Below are 15,780 nucleotides of genomic sequence, written 5' to 3'. Positions count from 1 at the left end.
TTTGATTCAATTACTTCCAACTTTTCGTGGACTTGAAAATGAAGATCCACATAAGCACCTAAAGGAGTTCCACGTGGTGTGTTCGAGCTTCAAACCACAAGGAGTGACGGAAGATCAAATCAAACTGCGTGCCTTCCCATTTTCATTAACCGAGAAAGCAAAGGATTGGTTATTTAACCTCCCTCCTAGCACAATAACCACATGGGCGGATATGGTAAGACTATTTCTTGAAAAGTTTTTTCCAGCTTCACGAGCAGCTAGCATTAGAAGAGAAATATGTGGCATTAAGCAAAGAGACGTAGAGACCCTCCACGAATACTGGGAACGCTTCAAGCAACTGTGTGCAAGTTGCCCCCAACATGGAGTTTCTGAACAACTCCTTATTCAATACTTCTATGAAGGATTGCTGCCCATGGAAAGAAATATGATGGATGCAGCTAGTGGGGGTGCTATAGTGAACAAAACTCCTCGTGATGCTAGAGATTTGATATCCATCATGGCTGCTAATTCACAACAATTTGGATGTAGACAAGACGCATCTCCAAGAAGAGTGAATGAGGTAAATATTTCTTCCCTTGACAATAAATTATCTCAATTAACTACTCTTGTGCAACAGTTAGTTGTAAGAATGTGCAACAAGTAAAAGCTTGTGGGATTTGTGCTGTTACTGGCCATCCAACTGACATGTGCCCGACGCTTCAATACAACTCTTGTGAGGATGTCAATGCAGTTGGAGGATTTCCGGGACAACCACAAAGAAATTATGATCCCTACTCAAATACATACAACCCCGGATGGAGGGATCATCCTAATTTTAGTTATAAAGCACGCCCACAATTTCAACAATTTCAACCTATTCCACAACAGTCATCTTCTAATTTAGGTACGTCATTGGAAGATATTGTTAAGTCACTTGCTACTAACACACAACAATTTCAGCAAGAAACAAGAACAAGTATTCAACATTTGGAAAGTCAGGTGAGCCAACTAGCATCTACCGTGAGTAGATTGGAGTCTCAAGGTAAATTGCCGTCACAAACTATTGTGAACCCAAAGCAAAATGTAAGTGCAATTACATTGAGAAGTGGAAAAGAGTTGAAAGAACATACTCAAGTAAGAAAAACACCCAACCAAGATGAGGAACTGAAAAAGAGGTCTCTCAGGCTCAAAATGATCCAAATCTTATTGGGGAGCTCCCGAAGTCTTTGGTAATTCCTCAACCTTTTCCTAGTAGATTGGCTAAATCCAAAAAGAATGAAGAAGAGAAAGAAATTCTTGAAACCTTCCGGAAAGTTGAGGTAAATATTCATTTACTTGATGCTATTAAACAAATTCCTCGGTATGCTAAATTTCTCAAAGAGTTGTGCACAAATAAAAGAAAGTTGAAAGGTAATGAAATGGTCAGCATGGGGGAAAATGTTTCAGCTATCCTTCAGAAAAAATTACCTCCCAAGTGTAAAGACCCAGGTATGTTTGCTATCCCTTGCAAGATTGGTAATATTAATATTGAAAGAGCAATGTTAGATCTTGAAGCTTCAATTAATGTCATGCCCTTGTCTGTTTATTCATCTTTGAATGTTGGTCCATTAAAAGAAAAGGGTATAATTCTTCAACTTGCTGATAGATCTAATGTGTATCCTAGAGGTGTTTTGGAAGATATTTTAGTACAAGTGCAAGGTTTAGTTTTTTCTGCTGATTTTTATGTAGTTGATATGGAAGAAGATAATAACTCTTATGATTCAAAACTAATATTGTTGGGGAGGCCATTTCTGAAAACAACTAAGTCAAAAATTGATGTGCATGATGGTACATTGACAATGGAGTTTGATGGTGAAATTGTTAAATTTGATATATTTAATACTTCTATGAAACATTTGAATGGCATATCATCTGTGTTTGTTGTGGATATTTTATTGCAGGAGGATAATTCTCATTTGATTGGTGATGAGGAAATGAATGTCGTGCTGAGCAGAAATTCCAACGATGAGGATTTGTTAGGAAGGCGACAGTGTCTAGCCAAAGACGTTAAAGAAAGGCGCTGCTTGGGAGGCAACCCAATGGGAGTTTATTCAATTCTTTCCTTTATTTGTTTTGCATTTTTATTAATTTTCCTCTTATCTTTACATTCTATTTAACATTTGGGACAATGTTAAGAATAAGTGTGGGGAGGGGATTTAACTATTATTCATTATTTGATTCTTATTCTTCCCTTTAAAAAATTCCTAATAATTTTTTCAAAAAATATAATATTTTTACTAAAATTCATAACATAATTGAATAATTGGTCTTGCATATTATGATTATTTAGTTTAGTGTTTTGTTTGATAGGGTAGTGGCTAAACTAAACAAGCATGAACCTGTGAGATTTTTGAGCCTTTGACTGACACTTCAGTCTAATTAATTTGTTCTTGTGTGATATCTTTCATAGATATGTATCTCTAGAACTTGTCTTGATTCTCTTTAAAGCTAATTTGATGCATGCATGATTTTAATATGATTAAGGCCATCTTTGATTTTTAGCCTCACTAGCCAAATAGCCTATTCATACCATGATTGATTTATCCTTTGTAGCCATTTTGAGCCTTTTTAACGGTATTTTATTTTTATGAAACCACATTATAAGCCTCATACCTGAAATTGATTTCCTTAACCTTGCCTAAAGGACTAGGGGAGCTTTGATTGGGTAAATTTATAAAGATTTGAGTGTGGGGAAAAATGTTGACAAAGTGTTTGAGTGAGAATAATGAATTTGTCATTGGAATTCTATGAGCTTTTTGGTTGGTATTTTCAAAAAGAAAAAATAGTATAAGAAAGAAATTGAGGAGTGGATGATGAAGAAATTGTTAGTTGGTGAAGCAGAAATCAAGAAGAAAGTATATATAATGATTCTTCAAAAATGAAAAAAGAATCAAAAGAAAATGAAAAGGAAAAAAAAAAGAAAAAAAAATACGAAAAGAAAGATGACAGAAAAAGAATACAAAACAAAACAGAAGAAAGGAAAAAGAATTATTATTATTTTTGTTATTATTATTATTATTTTTACTAAACTATGAATAGTTTCTTATGGGATGTGATAGTTAATTTGGTTGGAGTTAAACTGTCAAAATAAGAGAGATTTGGTTCACTTGGTCTTTATTTTATATTATTAGTTCATTCAATCATGCTCGTCTAAGTTTTTAAGGCTTTTTGAACTACTTTCCAAAATAATTCCTACCCTTTACCCTAGCCTCATTACAACCATGAAAAAGTCCTTATGATTTGATCATGCATGTTATCTTGTAGTAGAGAATGAGAAGATATGCAAGCCTATGGTAGAGCATTTCTATAGGAATTGATTTGAGTGAAATACACACACCCTTCAAACACTTGTGCGTTATGAGTGATATTCCCGTGAGAGCTTGGTTACTTAGTTCACTCTATTTTCAAATAAATTGCTAGCTAGTTATTTATAGTGTGTTGAGACCAATGTTCATGAAGTGAGTTTTTATATTTATATTTTTCTTAATAATGTCTTTGTTTGAGGACAAACAAATGATTAGTGTGAGGAATTTTGATAAGCACAATTTATATGTTAAATTTAGATTAGTTTTTATAATAAATTAATTCTATTTATTTAATAATATATTTGATTTAAACTTTATTTTATATTTTGAACTAATATAGTAATTAGTTGAATAATTAGGCTTAATATTCATATTAATAAGAATTGGGCTCAGTTAATTATTTGGGCTAAGTATTTTCTTTTTATTGTTTTAACTAGTGGCCCAAATAAAATAATTTAATTGTTTTAGTAGCCCAAAATCCTATCTAACTTATTTCCCTTTTCTTTTGATTTCAAGATACGTAATATGTACGTACAGTAGGGGTGTAAATGAGCCGAGCAGCTCGCGAGCCGCTTGCGAGCGGCTTGGTCAAAGCTCGGCTCGAGCTCGGTCAATATCGAGCTCGAGTCGAGCTCGAGCGGCTCGTTTAGTAATCGAGTTCGAGCCGAGCCTAGATATTCTAGGCTCGTGGCTCGTCGAGCCGCTCGCGAGCCATATAATATATAATATATATAATAATGATATAATATAATATAATAATAATAATAATAATAATAATAATAATAATATATGTAAATAACAATTAGAAATTAGAATTTTAAACTCAAAATCTCTAAAAGATTTCTATTATTTATGTAAGGATAAAACAAAGTAGTTTGAATTTTAAACCAAAAGTATTAAATATGTCAAAATCGAACTCGAACTCGAACAATCGAGCTGGCTCGAGCAGTCCGAAAATTACCGAGCTCGAGCTCGAGCATCAGTTCTCGAACTTGATCGAGCTCGAGCTCGAACTCGAGCCAAGCCTCCATTAACGAGCACGAGCTCAAGCCTACCCAGGCTCGAGCTCAGCTCGGCTCGTTTACACCCCCAACGTACAGTTCAGAGCAGCGCGCAGAAAGCGAAGAAGACTCCGTCCGCGACCTCTGCGATTAATTTCGTCCGCAATTTGATTCGATGAAGGAGTCCACGGTTGATCAATTTTTTGCAGCAGCTGCAGACCGCTTCATTGAGCTACATCCACGAACCAGTTAATTGAATTAGAGGTTGGAGCAACAATAGCCTACCTTGCTAATTTTCTATGGTTAGAAAAAATAAAGTTTATTTATTTTTTAGGTTTTATGTGGTTCAAGAAATTGATTTAGTTTGTGGATGTTAGATAAATTAGGGTTATGTTGGGTTGATTAGGGAGCCTGAACTAGTATAAATAAGGATGGATTTTTCAGTAGAGGGAATCAGTTTTCTTAGAATAATTTTATTTTACTGTAAACACTCCCTGCAATGTACTGCTGAGTTTTAATTTTCCAATTCAAGGATTATTGAAGTTTGATTCTACAAGACCAGTGAGATTTATTTAGCTTAATTTTATTCTCTGCACTTTATTATTTATATATCTCCTGTTATATGAGTTTTAATTATTGCTTGATTAATTGTTGCAAAAGGACCCTTTGTTCAATTGTCAAGGTATTAAATTGCTATTTAGAACTTTGAATCCGTAATTGTTTAAGTGTTCTAAAGCTAGTAGCAAATAACATAGTTGACTATAAATTAGATTTTCAATCTTATGTTATGAAGATATATAGTCTAGCTTAAATGAACCATGCTTTTGAGTTTGTTGGCTAGAATTGGTAATCTTTCTAATTCTTTTAATGCTGTTAGGAAATTAAATCCTAAGAGCCTGTTTAGGATTGTTTATTAACTAGGGAAGTAATCAAATAGCATGTTTTGATTATCGACAGAGTAAGGAAAGATAGGTTATTAGAGCTTGTTAATAACCATAACCAATTTGGTAAAAAGTAAAGTAATTATTTCTTGGAAATCAATGATCTGTCTTGTTAGAATTCAATTGATATTATTCCTTGAGTTGGATACTAGTTGCTATTGATTATTTGATATTTGATAGCTATTTAATTTTCAATTCTCGTCTCATTCTTTGTTAAGTCTTTTGGTATAAAATTTAATCGAACCAATCTCTGTGGATACGACATTACTCATCACTATTGCAATTAATAAGAGTAAGTAATTTATTATTTGTTGGATTCGACACCCACCAGGTACCCTCGTGTACTATGAAATTGGTGGTCTCGTTGGTGGTCGTTGGTGGGGGACGACGGTCCCAAGAGGGAAAATTTTGGACTAAGAAGTACATGGGTCCTGGAGGTAATGGTTGGGAAGAAGATACAAGGTTGGGGGTAGCCATAAGGTTGGAACCGGGCATAAGGAAGGCATATCAACTCGTGATGGGTGATGTCACGAGGGCTTGTGTAGCCATTGTGGTGAGTTCTTCTCTTGTGACGTGTGTAGTCACAAAGGCATGTGTTGCTTGTCTAAGCCGGCTGGATGGGGTACCTGGTGATAGAGTGCATGTGTTGCCGTTGGGTGAGTCTTATTCCTTTGCGTTGTGCTTGTCGGGTTTTGATCTATTGAGTGATGATAGATCATGCCTTGACTCTTCTTGTGAGTCATGTTGTTCCTTGTGGTCTTGGGATGTGTTCCCGTATTGTTGTGAGAGTGTTGAGTCTTGTGTTGACTATTAATCTTGGTTTTGTACTTATATACTTATGTATTCCGTTTCGAAAATGGCTTTACAACTTATATCTTACTTATGTTTGTTATTTCACAAGTATTGGTGGGTTACCAGCATTATTCGCTGACCGGGCGTCGTCCCATGTTTTATTGTGTTCTTTCAGGTGATGTCTAGGCGAGTGCGCAGTCTAGTGCCTGTTAGCATAGCTTCTCCCGTTGGTTTTATGGTCTGTGTGCCGTTTTAGTTATAGACTTTGGTGACTTTTGGATAGTTGTAAACAATGCAGATTCTGCCGTAGCGTTCATCTTTGTTGATGAACGTGGCATAACACCCCATGACTTGGATGTTTATTTATCCAGTTATCTTTTAGTCTTCCGCTGTGTTTGTTGTTTAGTTGTGTTATCTGCATGTTTTAAGGTTTTAATTAGCCTGTTTTAGGGGGTGTTACAGTAATGGCCTCATGAGCATTATCTGATTTCTAGCTCCTGTGTACCTTTCATGTAGGCCAATCAAGAAAATAGATAGCTTATCCAGTTCAGATTGTTCATTTAGACTATCAATTTTCTTCCCACACTCACATTTATCAACACAATCACAGTACAACTGGGGTCTTAGAATTGCAAGCTCATCCCACAATAATTTTTGTCTAGTAAAATATCCATTCAACATATTATCACCTTACTTGGTCTGATAAATCTCACAATTGATTTCAGCAATTCTAAATAGATCTTGTTTACTGACTCTTCTCTTTAAATCAGTCCATATACCATAAGCTGTATCGATCCACAATACGCTTCGACCAATTGCAGGGGTTAGGGTTCTAACAATCCAAGAAACAACCATATTGTTGCATTTTTCCCAAGCCATGAACCTTTCTATATTGTCTGCTGAAGGTTTCTTTATACTGCAGTTGATAAAGGCGATCTTGTTTTTGCAAGATAGAGCCATTGTCATGGCTCGAGCCCATGGATGGTAATTCGAACCATCCAAGGGAATGGACACCAGCTCTAGGGCTGGGTTTTCGTTCATATGCAGGAAATAATGATTCGATTGATTTTGGGGATCGAATCTTACCTCGGAGGAATTCCCTCTGGTTGCCGTTGTGGAAGAGGTCGGCGCTGTGTTTCCATTCACCGGTGCTTCGACTGAGGTATTAACCGGTGGTGGTGGGATGTTGAGCGGTGCCAAGCAGCCATGGACGCCATGAGAGCTCGATCGAAAAAGATTGGAACTCCTCTATTCTACTCGCCCTGATACCATGTTGCAGAGTGGAAAGAGAATCAAGAAAAGTGAAGAAGAGAATTGAAACTGAATTGAATTGCAAAGAGCTCAAGTCTAGATGTTTTGTACAGAGAGAATACTTTCACTAACTGCTTCTAACTACCATTGCATCTATTAACAAGAGACAGAACTAACAGAGGGGTAGGATTGTGCCACGTTTAAGCCACGTGTGAGCCATCCATACTCCTAAAACTTCCTGCAACCAATTTATACGAGCCTTCTGCTTCCAAAAAACTTGCTCTTGACGAAGAGCCTGAAGAAGCAAGGCATGTTCTTTACTAAGCAATTCCCAATTCGCCACTGTTGGATCGTCATCAAATTTGCGTTCAGCCTCGACAACTGAAAGCTCAAGGTCTTTCGCACATCAAAAATATTTCCAAAAACATCCTTATTCCAAACACGGAGAGATTGCTTTAGCCATTTAAGCTTGAATGCCATGACTCTCATGCCTCCCCCATCAATAGGCTGCAGCCAACTAGAAGAAACCAAATCTCTAAACTCATCCAGGGTGAGATAACCACGTATTTTGGAAACGGAAAAATCAGCCCTGTCTACCGTCAGAAGCACAGGCGAGTGGTCCGAAGTAGGTCTACTCCTTAACTCGGCTCTAACATCTGGGAAAAAATCCCAACACTTGTCACTCCCGACCAAGTATAGAAGCCTCCTATTGTTGCTATATCAAGAAGCAATTGATCAGCAATAAAAGCCGAGAAGTATGAGATTCCTCCCAAATCTGGAACTGCATTACCACGGTATTCCGCAATAGTGGAGATGGTGTTGAAATCACCCCCAATCAACAGCGGCCTCGGGTTGGAAATGAAATTGCTGAGTTGTGACCATAAGGCATATCGTTCGGCTCGGGTGTGTTTAGCATAAACGACCGCAATGAAGTCAAAATCAAAATTCCAAGGAATGTAAGAGACTTTACAAAGAATAAATTGATCAGCATCCGTCACAATGTTAACACTAAAAACGCCACACCTTACAAGTAGTAGAAGCAAAGAAGAATTGAAGATTTAATCTCCGTGCAAAATCCTCAATCTGATTAGGAGAAAGGAAAGGTTCAATCACTGCAACCAAACCGATACCCTCGCGTCTGATCATTCGTTTGAGCCTGTGCGGCACGAGGAGAGCAGACCCCGAATGTTCCAACTGAGCATTCCCCTTTCTGGGCCTTCGCTTTTTATGAGTGACGTGACTGCTACAAAATTGTTATGGCCTGAAGTACACATCTTTTCTGCAAATTTTCGACTAGCCTCTTTCCAAGATTCAAGAAGAGGTCGGGAAAACACTAACCCTTGAATCTCCTCACCATCTGAAAAATGCCCAGGCACTGTATCTTTACTACTTTCAACCTGAGCCCCTTGATCATCTATAAGCGCTAATCCAAGGTTGGAGTTACTGTCTGGTATCATAACTTCATGTACTGAAGAGTCAATGGTCTCGCGAGGAACGATCTTATGATTACTGAAATTTTCCTACTCCACGCGCGGTTGTTCTTCCTGTTCCACACACGGTTGTTCAGTTGCAACCTCTTCAACTGGACGCCATCTTTTCCTTGGCGGGACAAGTTGCGTATGTGTTGGCTGCATAGCAGGTTCTGCTGCCACCTGGGGTGGAGAGGGCAGAGAGTGGCCAAATTTATGACAACTCTTACAATATGGAGGAATATATTAGTATTCTATAATATTATTTTGCTCTCTATAAAAGTGAAACAAACGATACCTAGCCTTACAAGCAATTAGCAAATTCGCTACTAGCTAGACCCAATTGGCGATGGAAAGGAATGGCATTTTGTTACTATGTTATACTAATAATTTGAGTATATTTGCTTATTATAATCTATAAGCCTATGTTTCTTATCATACTAGACTTAAATAGTTTTTATATCACGTACGTATAAAGAAGGGATTTGAAGCAATACGATGTTACTAAAACTTTTCATGTACATATCTTTGCATTTTATTCTATTGCATTCTACACAATTCATGTAGGAGGAATGATGCCATTATGTCGATCATTATTGAAAATAAAAATTCTTATATTTTTATAAAGCACAACATTATAGCTTCATTCCCTTTGGCATATTTGTAGATAACTAGCTAGCAACCATAACATTAATTCAAAACCAAAAAAAAGGTCGTGTGCTAGAAGATTCAACTAGTAAGGATACTAGAGCCAACAATTAGTACATTACATAATATTTAACTTGTGAATTAAGGAGATGCATAAATTCAATTCAATAAAAATATAATAAGATAGCTTATATGTAAACTATTTTTGCTTTCTTTGATGCACGATGAAAATTTAAAAGATTTTGCATAATTTTAAACTCATTATTGGAGTCAAACTTTACTGAGCGAATAATGACAACCTTCTTAAGTGCCGAAAAGCAAGAAAGTAGCATCATGATGAATTCCAATTCAGGTCTCGACCCATTGAATGATTTAAGCTTGAAAGTGTGAAGCATTTTAACCATTTTAGCCGCATATTGAAGTCTCTCCCAAAGTATAGATTTAGAGATTTCTGCATAAAACTTCAAAAAAAAAAAAAAAAAAAAAAAGACTCAATCAATTCAACTTTTACACTAGTATAACCTTGTATTAAGTAATGCGAAACAATAATAGAACAACTAGCTAGAATTTCATTAGAAAATTTATGAATGAAAATGAAGCTAAGATTACCAATAAATTCTTTATATCGAGCATGTGTAATTTTGGGCATATCCGTAATGAATGAATAAATGAAGAAAAGTCATCATCATCGTGAAAGCCGACATATGATAACTCCAGGCATTGCAGATTTAGTTTAGGTCCCCGTCTAGTAAGTTGGCAGACAAAATTCTTGGAAATAAAAAGATATAAAAATGGATTAGTTCCTAAAATATATGTCAAAATAAATAATAGTCATAAAAAATGAAGAAGTGTTGGTGCTAATATACCTAGATATTAAAATCCAAGCTTTGGGACTCATTCTTGCAAAGGGAAGACAAAAAGGGCAAATTGGAAAGAACCATAGGCGAACTAACAATGTCATAATCCAAACAGGCAAAAGAAGTGACTGTTTAGCATACATATAGCACAAAAGAAAGAAAGGAAAGCTAGCTAATAAGTCTCACTAGGTGAACCCGCGGCTCGCTCTTCCTCAGCCGCTGCAGGGTTAAAGGCCTTGCCCGGGGCTGTCAAGTCGGGATTCTCAAGCTTGGCGGGGAGACCCCATGCTGCAGGGCTAAAGGCCTTGCCCGGGGCTGTCAGGTCGGGATTCTCAAGCTTGGCTGGGAGACCCCATGCTGCAGGGCTAAAGGCCTTGCCCGGGGCTGTCAGGTCGAGATTCTCAAGCTTGGCTGGGAAACCCCATGCTCCAGGGCTAAAGGCCTTGCCCGGGGCTGTCAGGTCGGGATTCTCAAGCTTGGCTGGGAGACCCCATGCTGTAGGGCTAAAGGCCTTGCCCGGGGCTGTCAGGTCGAGATTCTCAAGCTTGGCTGGGAGACCCCATGCTGCAAGGCTAAAGGCCTTGCCCGGGGCTGTCAGGTCGAGATTCTCAAGCTTGGCTGGGAAACCCCATGCTCCAGGGCTAAAGGCCTTGCCCGGGGCTGTCAGGTCGGGATTCTCAAGCTTGGCTGGGAGACCCCATGCTGCAGGGCTAAAGGCCTTGCCCGGGGCTGTCAGGTCGAGATTCTCAAGCTTGGCTGGGAAACCCCATGCTCCAGGGCTAAAGGCCTTGCCCGGGGCTGTCAGGTCGGGATTCTCAAGCTTGGCTGGGAGACCCCATGCTGCAGGGCTAAAGGCCTTGCTCGGGGCTGTCAGGTCGAGATTCTCAAGCTTGGCTGGGAGACCCCATGCTGCAGGGTTAAAGGCCTCGTCTCGACAATGGAGGACCGCATATATGTCGCGCTGCATCGCGACCCACATCATACATCAACACCCCCTCCGCTGCTATGCGCTCCCTACCAGCATTGGTGGCAATCCAACTAGTAACAAGCTCTTTTTTGAAGGCCTCGGAGATCCGGTAATGTGACACCGCAAAGGAAAGAACCTCCTCATGCTCCCTAGCCTCGCTGGTGCGCCGCGCCTGTAACTCTTTCTGCTTCGCCTCCAACGCCCTCAATTGGCTCTCCTGCATCGCCAAGCTTGTTTCCAGTTCAGATCGGGCCTTCCTCTCGACCTCTAAACGAGCCTGAGTAGCTTTCAAAGCGTTGTCCAGGGGACAACACGAACAAGACCCTGTGTGAAAAGTGGAATGGGAGACAAGTTAAACAATAACGGGGAGTGTAAGGAGAAAAATTTATACCTCAATCATGGAGCTGAAGGGGGAACCACCCTCGCACAGTTCTAAATCACGGGGAAGGAGAAAACTCTGTGCAAGTACATGAAATGGAATGTCGCCTCGTATGATTGATGCCGAAGGAGGAAGATCCACAGTCCATCTCAGCGAAGTGGTCGGAGTGGGAGGAATAGGAGCCTGAGCGCTCATCATGGGCTCAGCAACCCGAGTCGAGGGGTTGGCGGTGGTGGAGGCTGAGCTCGGCCTTGAGTCTAGTGACGCAGGAGGTGCCCGACTACTTTCGCCGGTCTTGTCTTTTGGAAGCAGGAGCACGAGACTTCAATCGGCGAACAATCTCCTCACAAGACATAGGGGGCTCGGCCATATCTGCGACAAATTGAAAATTGAGTACGAAATATATGCTTATAAGAGAAGGAACAAAGCAATCGAGCTAATGAAGATCAAACCCGGAAGCTCGGTGTCGGAAGTGACGAACTCGGCCGTGGCATGGTCGGGTGACACATACTCGGATACAATGGCGGGCTCATCCTCGACCTCATCTTCATCCCCGGAGGAGATTTCAGTTACTATGGGCCCGGGGGACAGGGGAGGACGGCAAATTATGCCCTGGAAATGTGTTCACCGTGAATGGTGAACACAAGCCCAAATGACGTCGTTTTTAGCCAAAAAAAAAATAAATTCGCGGATGTGGAGTTAACGGCGCGCGTTGATCAAATTATGAATTTTCTGTTATGAGATTATGAATTTTCATAAAATTCATAATCTCATAACAGAAAATTCATAATCGCATAACAGAAAATTCATAATCGCATAACAGAAAATTCATAATCTCATAACTGAAAATTCATAATCTTATAACAGAAAATTCATAACTGAAAATTCATAATCTCATGGTTCCAAAGTGAATGTGTAGGCATGGTTCCAAAGTGAATGTGCAGGCATGGATTCATAATTTATGAATGTCCGTGATTTCGGACGGAAATGTGTAGGCATGGTTCCAAAGTGAATGTGCAGGCATGAATTCATAATTTATGAATGTCCGAAATCATTGTTCACCTCAAATTAAAGTGAAACCGCAAAATGTGAAAATGAAGAAGAAAAATCACACAATTAATTAAGAAAAAAAAAAAAGATAACGGTGCACTAACACCGTTGGAACCGTGTTCACCATGAATGGTGAACACGGTTCCATGGCATAACGATTGGTAAGTTGTGTTAAATATTTTACATTTTCTTTTATCTATTTATTACAAGTTGATTTTCATTTTATATGTCTAGCAATGGACCATAGTGGAGGGGCCCATCCGAAGATATGGAGCTTGGATTTGTACAGGGTCCTCCCCGGCAAATTATATTATGCACCGTGGTGCATAATCGATTATGCACCGCGCGTCTTTTTTTTAAATGAAAATTAACAGTGTTTATTTCCGCCGTTTCGCACCCTTTTGCAAAAAGTAACTCTGTTATTCAGTGTCATTTTGTATGCACTGCAGTTTCAGTTGAACACAACTACAGTTTCATTTCGATATAACTATAGTTTCATTCGATATTTATAGACTCAAATATGTGAAAATGTTATTTAATTTTATTTTATATACACTATAGTTTTATTAAAACACAACTACATGATCATTTTGATATAATTACAGCTTCATTGTACAATATACACTCAAATATGTGAAATGTTACTCAGTTTCAGTTTATATACACTGCAGTTTCATTTCACTATAACTACAGTATCATTTTGATATAACTGCAGTGTCGGTTTGGATATATTGTAGTGTCAGTTAGTGTTTAATACACCAAACAAACGGACTCCGTTAACTCTAACGGCGGGCCGTTTCTTTACTTAAAGAAACGGCGCCGTATATGGGCCGCGGTGCATAATCGATTATGCACCGCGGTCTATAATATAACAACTGGTCCTCCCCGGAGCGTTATGCCATGGAACCGTGTTCACCATTCATGGTGAACACGGTTCCAACGGTGTTAGTACACCGTTATCTTTTTCTTTTTTTTTTCTTAATTAATTGTGTGACTTTTTTTCTTGATTTTCACATTTCGCGGTTTCACTTTAATTTGAGGTGAACAATGATTTCGGACATTCATAAATTATGAATTCATGCCTGCACATTCACTTTGGAACCATGCCTACACATTCTCGTCCGAAATCACGGACATTCATAAATTATGAATCCATGCCTGCACATTCACTTTGGAACCATGCCTACACATTCACTTTGGAACCATGAAATTATGAATTTTCTGTTATAAGATTATGAATTTTCAGTTATGAGATTATGAATTTTCTGTTATGAGATTATGAATTTACATTACATTCATAATCTCATAACAGAAAATTCATAATCTCACAACAGAAAATTCATAATCTCATAACAGAAAATTCATAATTTGATCAAACACGCGCCGTTAACAGCACATTAGCTAAATTTTTTTTTTTCGCATAAAAACGACGTCGTTTGGACTTGTGTTCACCATTCACGGTGAACACGTTTCCAGGGCATAATTTGCGCACAACTTACCATCACGGTTGAGAACACAAAGGTCCCGCCGCTCCCATTCTTTAAACATCTCATCATAATTTGCACGCTTTCTGCCAGTGTTGATGTTATACTTTGTGAAATCCTTACCCTTAGGCCCATGATGATGTTTGATGACATGCAAATTAATTTCATCGTGCAATGCAATTTCTCTCTCGACTGGAATGCCAAATTGCATTGAAGATAAATTAGGCTTGTGGTAAACATCAGTGTCGAAGCACATCAACACTGTCCTTGATATTGCATATTTCATCTGTCCTTCATAAGCATGTGGTATAAAATCAGCATCTAGACGCTTATAAGGCTGCCAATGAACCTACAATAAAACCAATTACTAAGGCCTTGTTTGGTTATTGGCGGATCCGCCAAAGGCGGATCCGTCATTTTCAGCGTTTTGACCATGTCAAAACGCTGAAAACTATGTTTGGTTAATGGCGATTTGGTGCAGCGGATTTGCTCCAAACCGCCAAAATCTGAAACGCTGCTATATGCAGCGTTTTAGAATGGCGTTTTGGGCCTTTGCCCAAAACACCCTAATTCTATATTTTTTTTTTAAACTTTTTTTTGTTTAACAATTTTAACAGAAGCCTGAGGCTTCTTTTTTCCTGCCCATCCGATGTGGGACATCGGATGGGCCGGAATGAATAAGGAGCGTTGAGCTCCCCTTTTAATGGGGAGCTCAACGCCTCCAATTCCTTAACATTTCGATGTGGGATCAAAGATCCCACATTAATTTTAGTTTTTTTTTTTTTTTTAGTAATTATTATTATTATTATTATTATTATTATTATTATTATTATTATTATTATTATTATTATTACATCAATTTATTTATTTATTATTATTATTATTATTATTACCCTTTTGGTCATTTTACATATTAACCGCTAATCTAAACAGCTAATTTTATCAAACGTTTTTTTACAAACCGCTAGTACAATTCGATGGTCAAACCCGCTAATACAATCCGCTATTTGATAACCGCTAATACAATCCGCTACCGCTAACCGCTGATAACCAAACAAGCCCTAAGTCATGAACAAAGAAACAAAATAAAACATAAAACATAAAACATTTTATCAATAAAAAAAAAAAACAAAAAACAAAAAAAAAAAAACAAAAAACAAAAAAACTTACATCATCTATTGTCAATCTACCAAGAATATCTAGGTATTATTTGGACTTCTTATCATAAGTGCCTCTAAGGATACGTTTATTGAGAATTTTGCTCCACTCGCACATAAGAGGAAAATTCATTGGGTTTGGTCACCCTCCGGAGGTGGTGCAGAATACAAAATTGCATTTCGTAATTGTGGAACATGCTCGATGAAGAAGAGCTGCAAGGAAAGTGGGGAGATATTAACATCAATAAAACATACAAACAAATAAATCAATTTCATAAGTAATGGAAAAAAGTAAATAAACTTACCATAAGGGGGTAAACCAAACCATACATTCTACTAGCCCTTTTTTTGGTCTTATAACTCTCAAGAGATGCATGGAGGTGGGCCAATGCAGCGGCTCCCCATGCATAATTTTTAATATCATTAACGTTTATTAGAATGGACAAGTAATCCGTGGTCAC

General features: G+C 38.3%; 1 protein-coding gene across 1 annotated transcript; it reads left to right on the top strand.

Annotated features, from left to right (window-relative positions):
* Positions 1 to 211: 211 nt before the first annotated feature.
* LOC109146677 lies at positions 212 to 7,439 on the top strand. Its single transcript, XM_019294328.1, has 5 exons — positions 212 to 524; positions 617 to 1,062; positions 1,164 to 2,063; positions 7,008 to 7,219; positions 7,337 to 7,439. Exons 1-5 carry the CDS (start codon positions 212 to 214, stop codon positions 7,437 to 7,439), a joined length of 1,974 nt encoding a protein of 657 aa, XP_019149873.1.
* Positions 7,440 to 15,780: the final 8,341 nt, after the last annotated feature.

Source organism: Ipomoea nil, unplaced genomic scaffold, assembly GCF_001879475.1.
Source record: "Ipomoea nil cultivar Tokyo-kokei standard unplaced genomic scaffold, Asagao_1.1 scaffold1936, whole genome shotgun sequence".
Taxonomy (NCBI): Eukaryota; Viridiplantae; Streptophyta; class Magnoliopsida; order Solanales; family Convolvulaceae; genus Ipomoea; species Ipomoea nil.
Note: the sequence above shows the minus strand (reverse complement) of the source record. Positions and strands in the feature narration are given on the sequence as shown.

What these genes read in the sequence shown, in the direction of transcription:
- LOC109146677 (XM_019294328.1), top strand. Translation starts at nt 212, where the DNA reads ATGGTAAGACTATTTCTTGAAAAGTTTTTTCCAGCTTCACGAGCAGCT. An exon ending in TAATTCACAACAATTTGGAT is followed by an intron (nt 525 to 616) that starts GTAGACAAGACG and finishes CTTGTGCAACAG; the next exon opens with TTAGTTGTAAGAATGTGCAA. An exon ending in TCACCGGTGCTTCGACTGAG is followed by an intron (nt 7,220 to 7,336) that starts GTATTAACCGGT and finishes ACCATGTTGCAG; the next exon opens with AGTGGAAAGAGAATCAAGAA.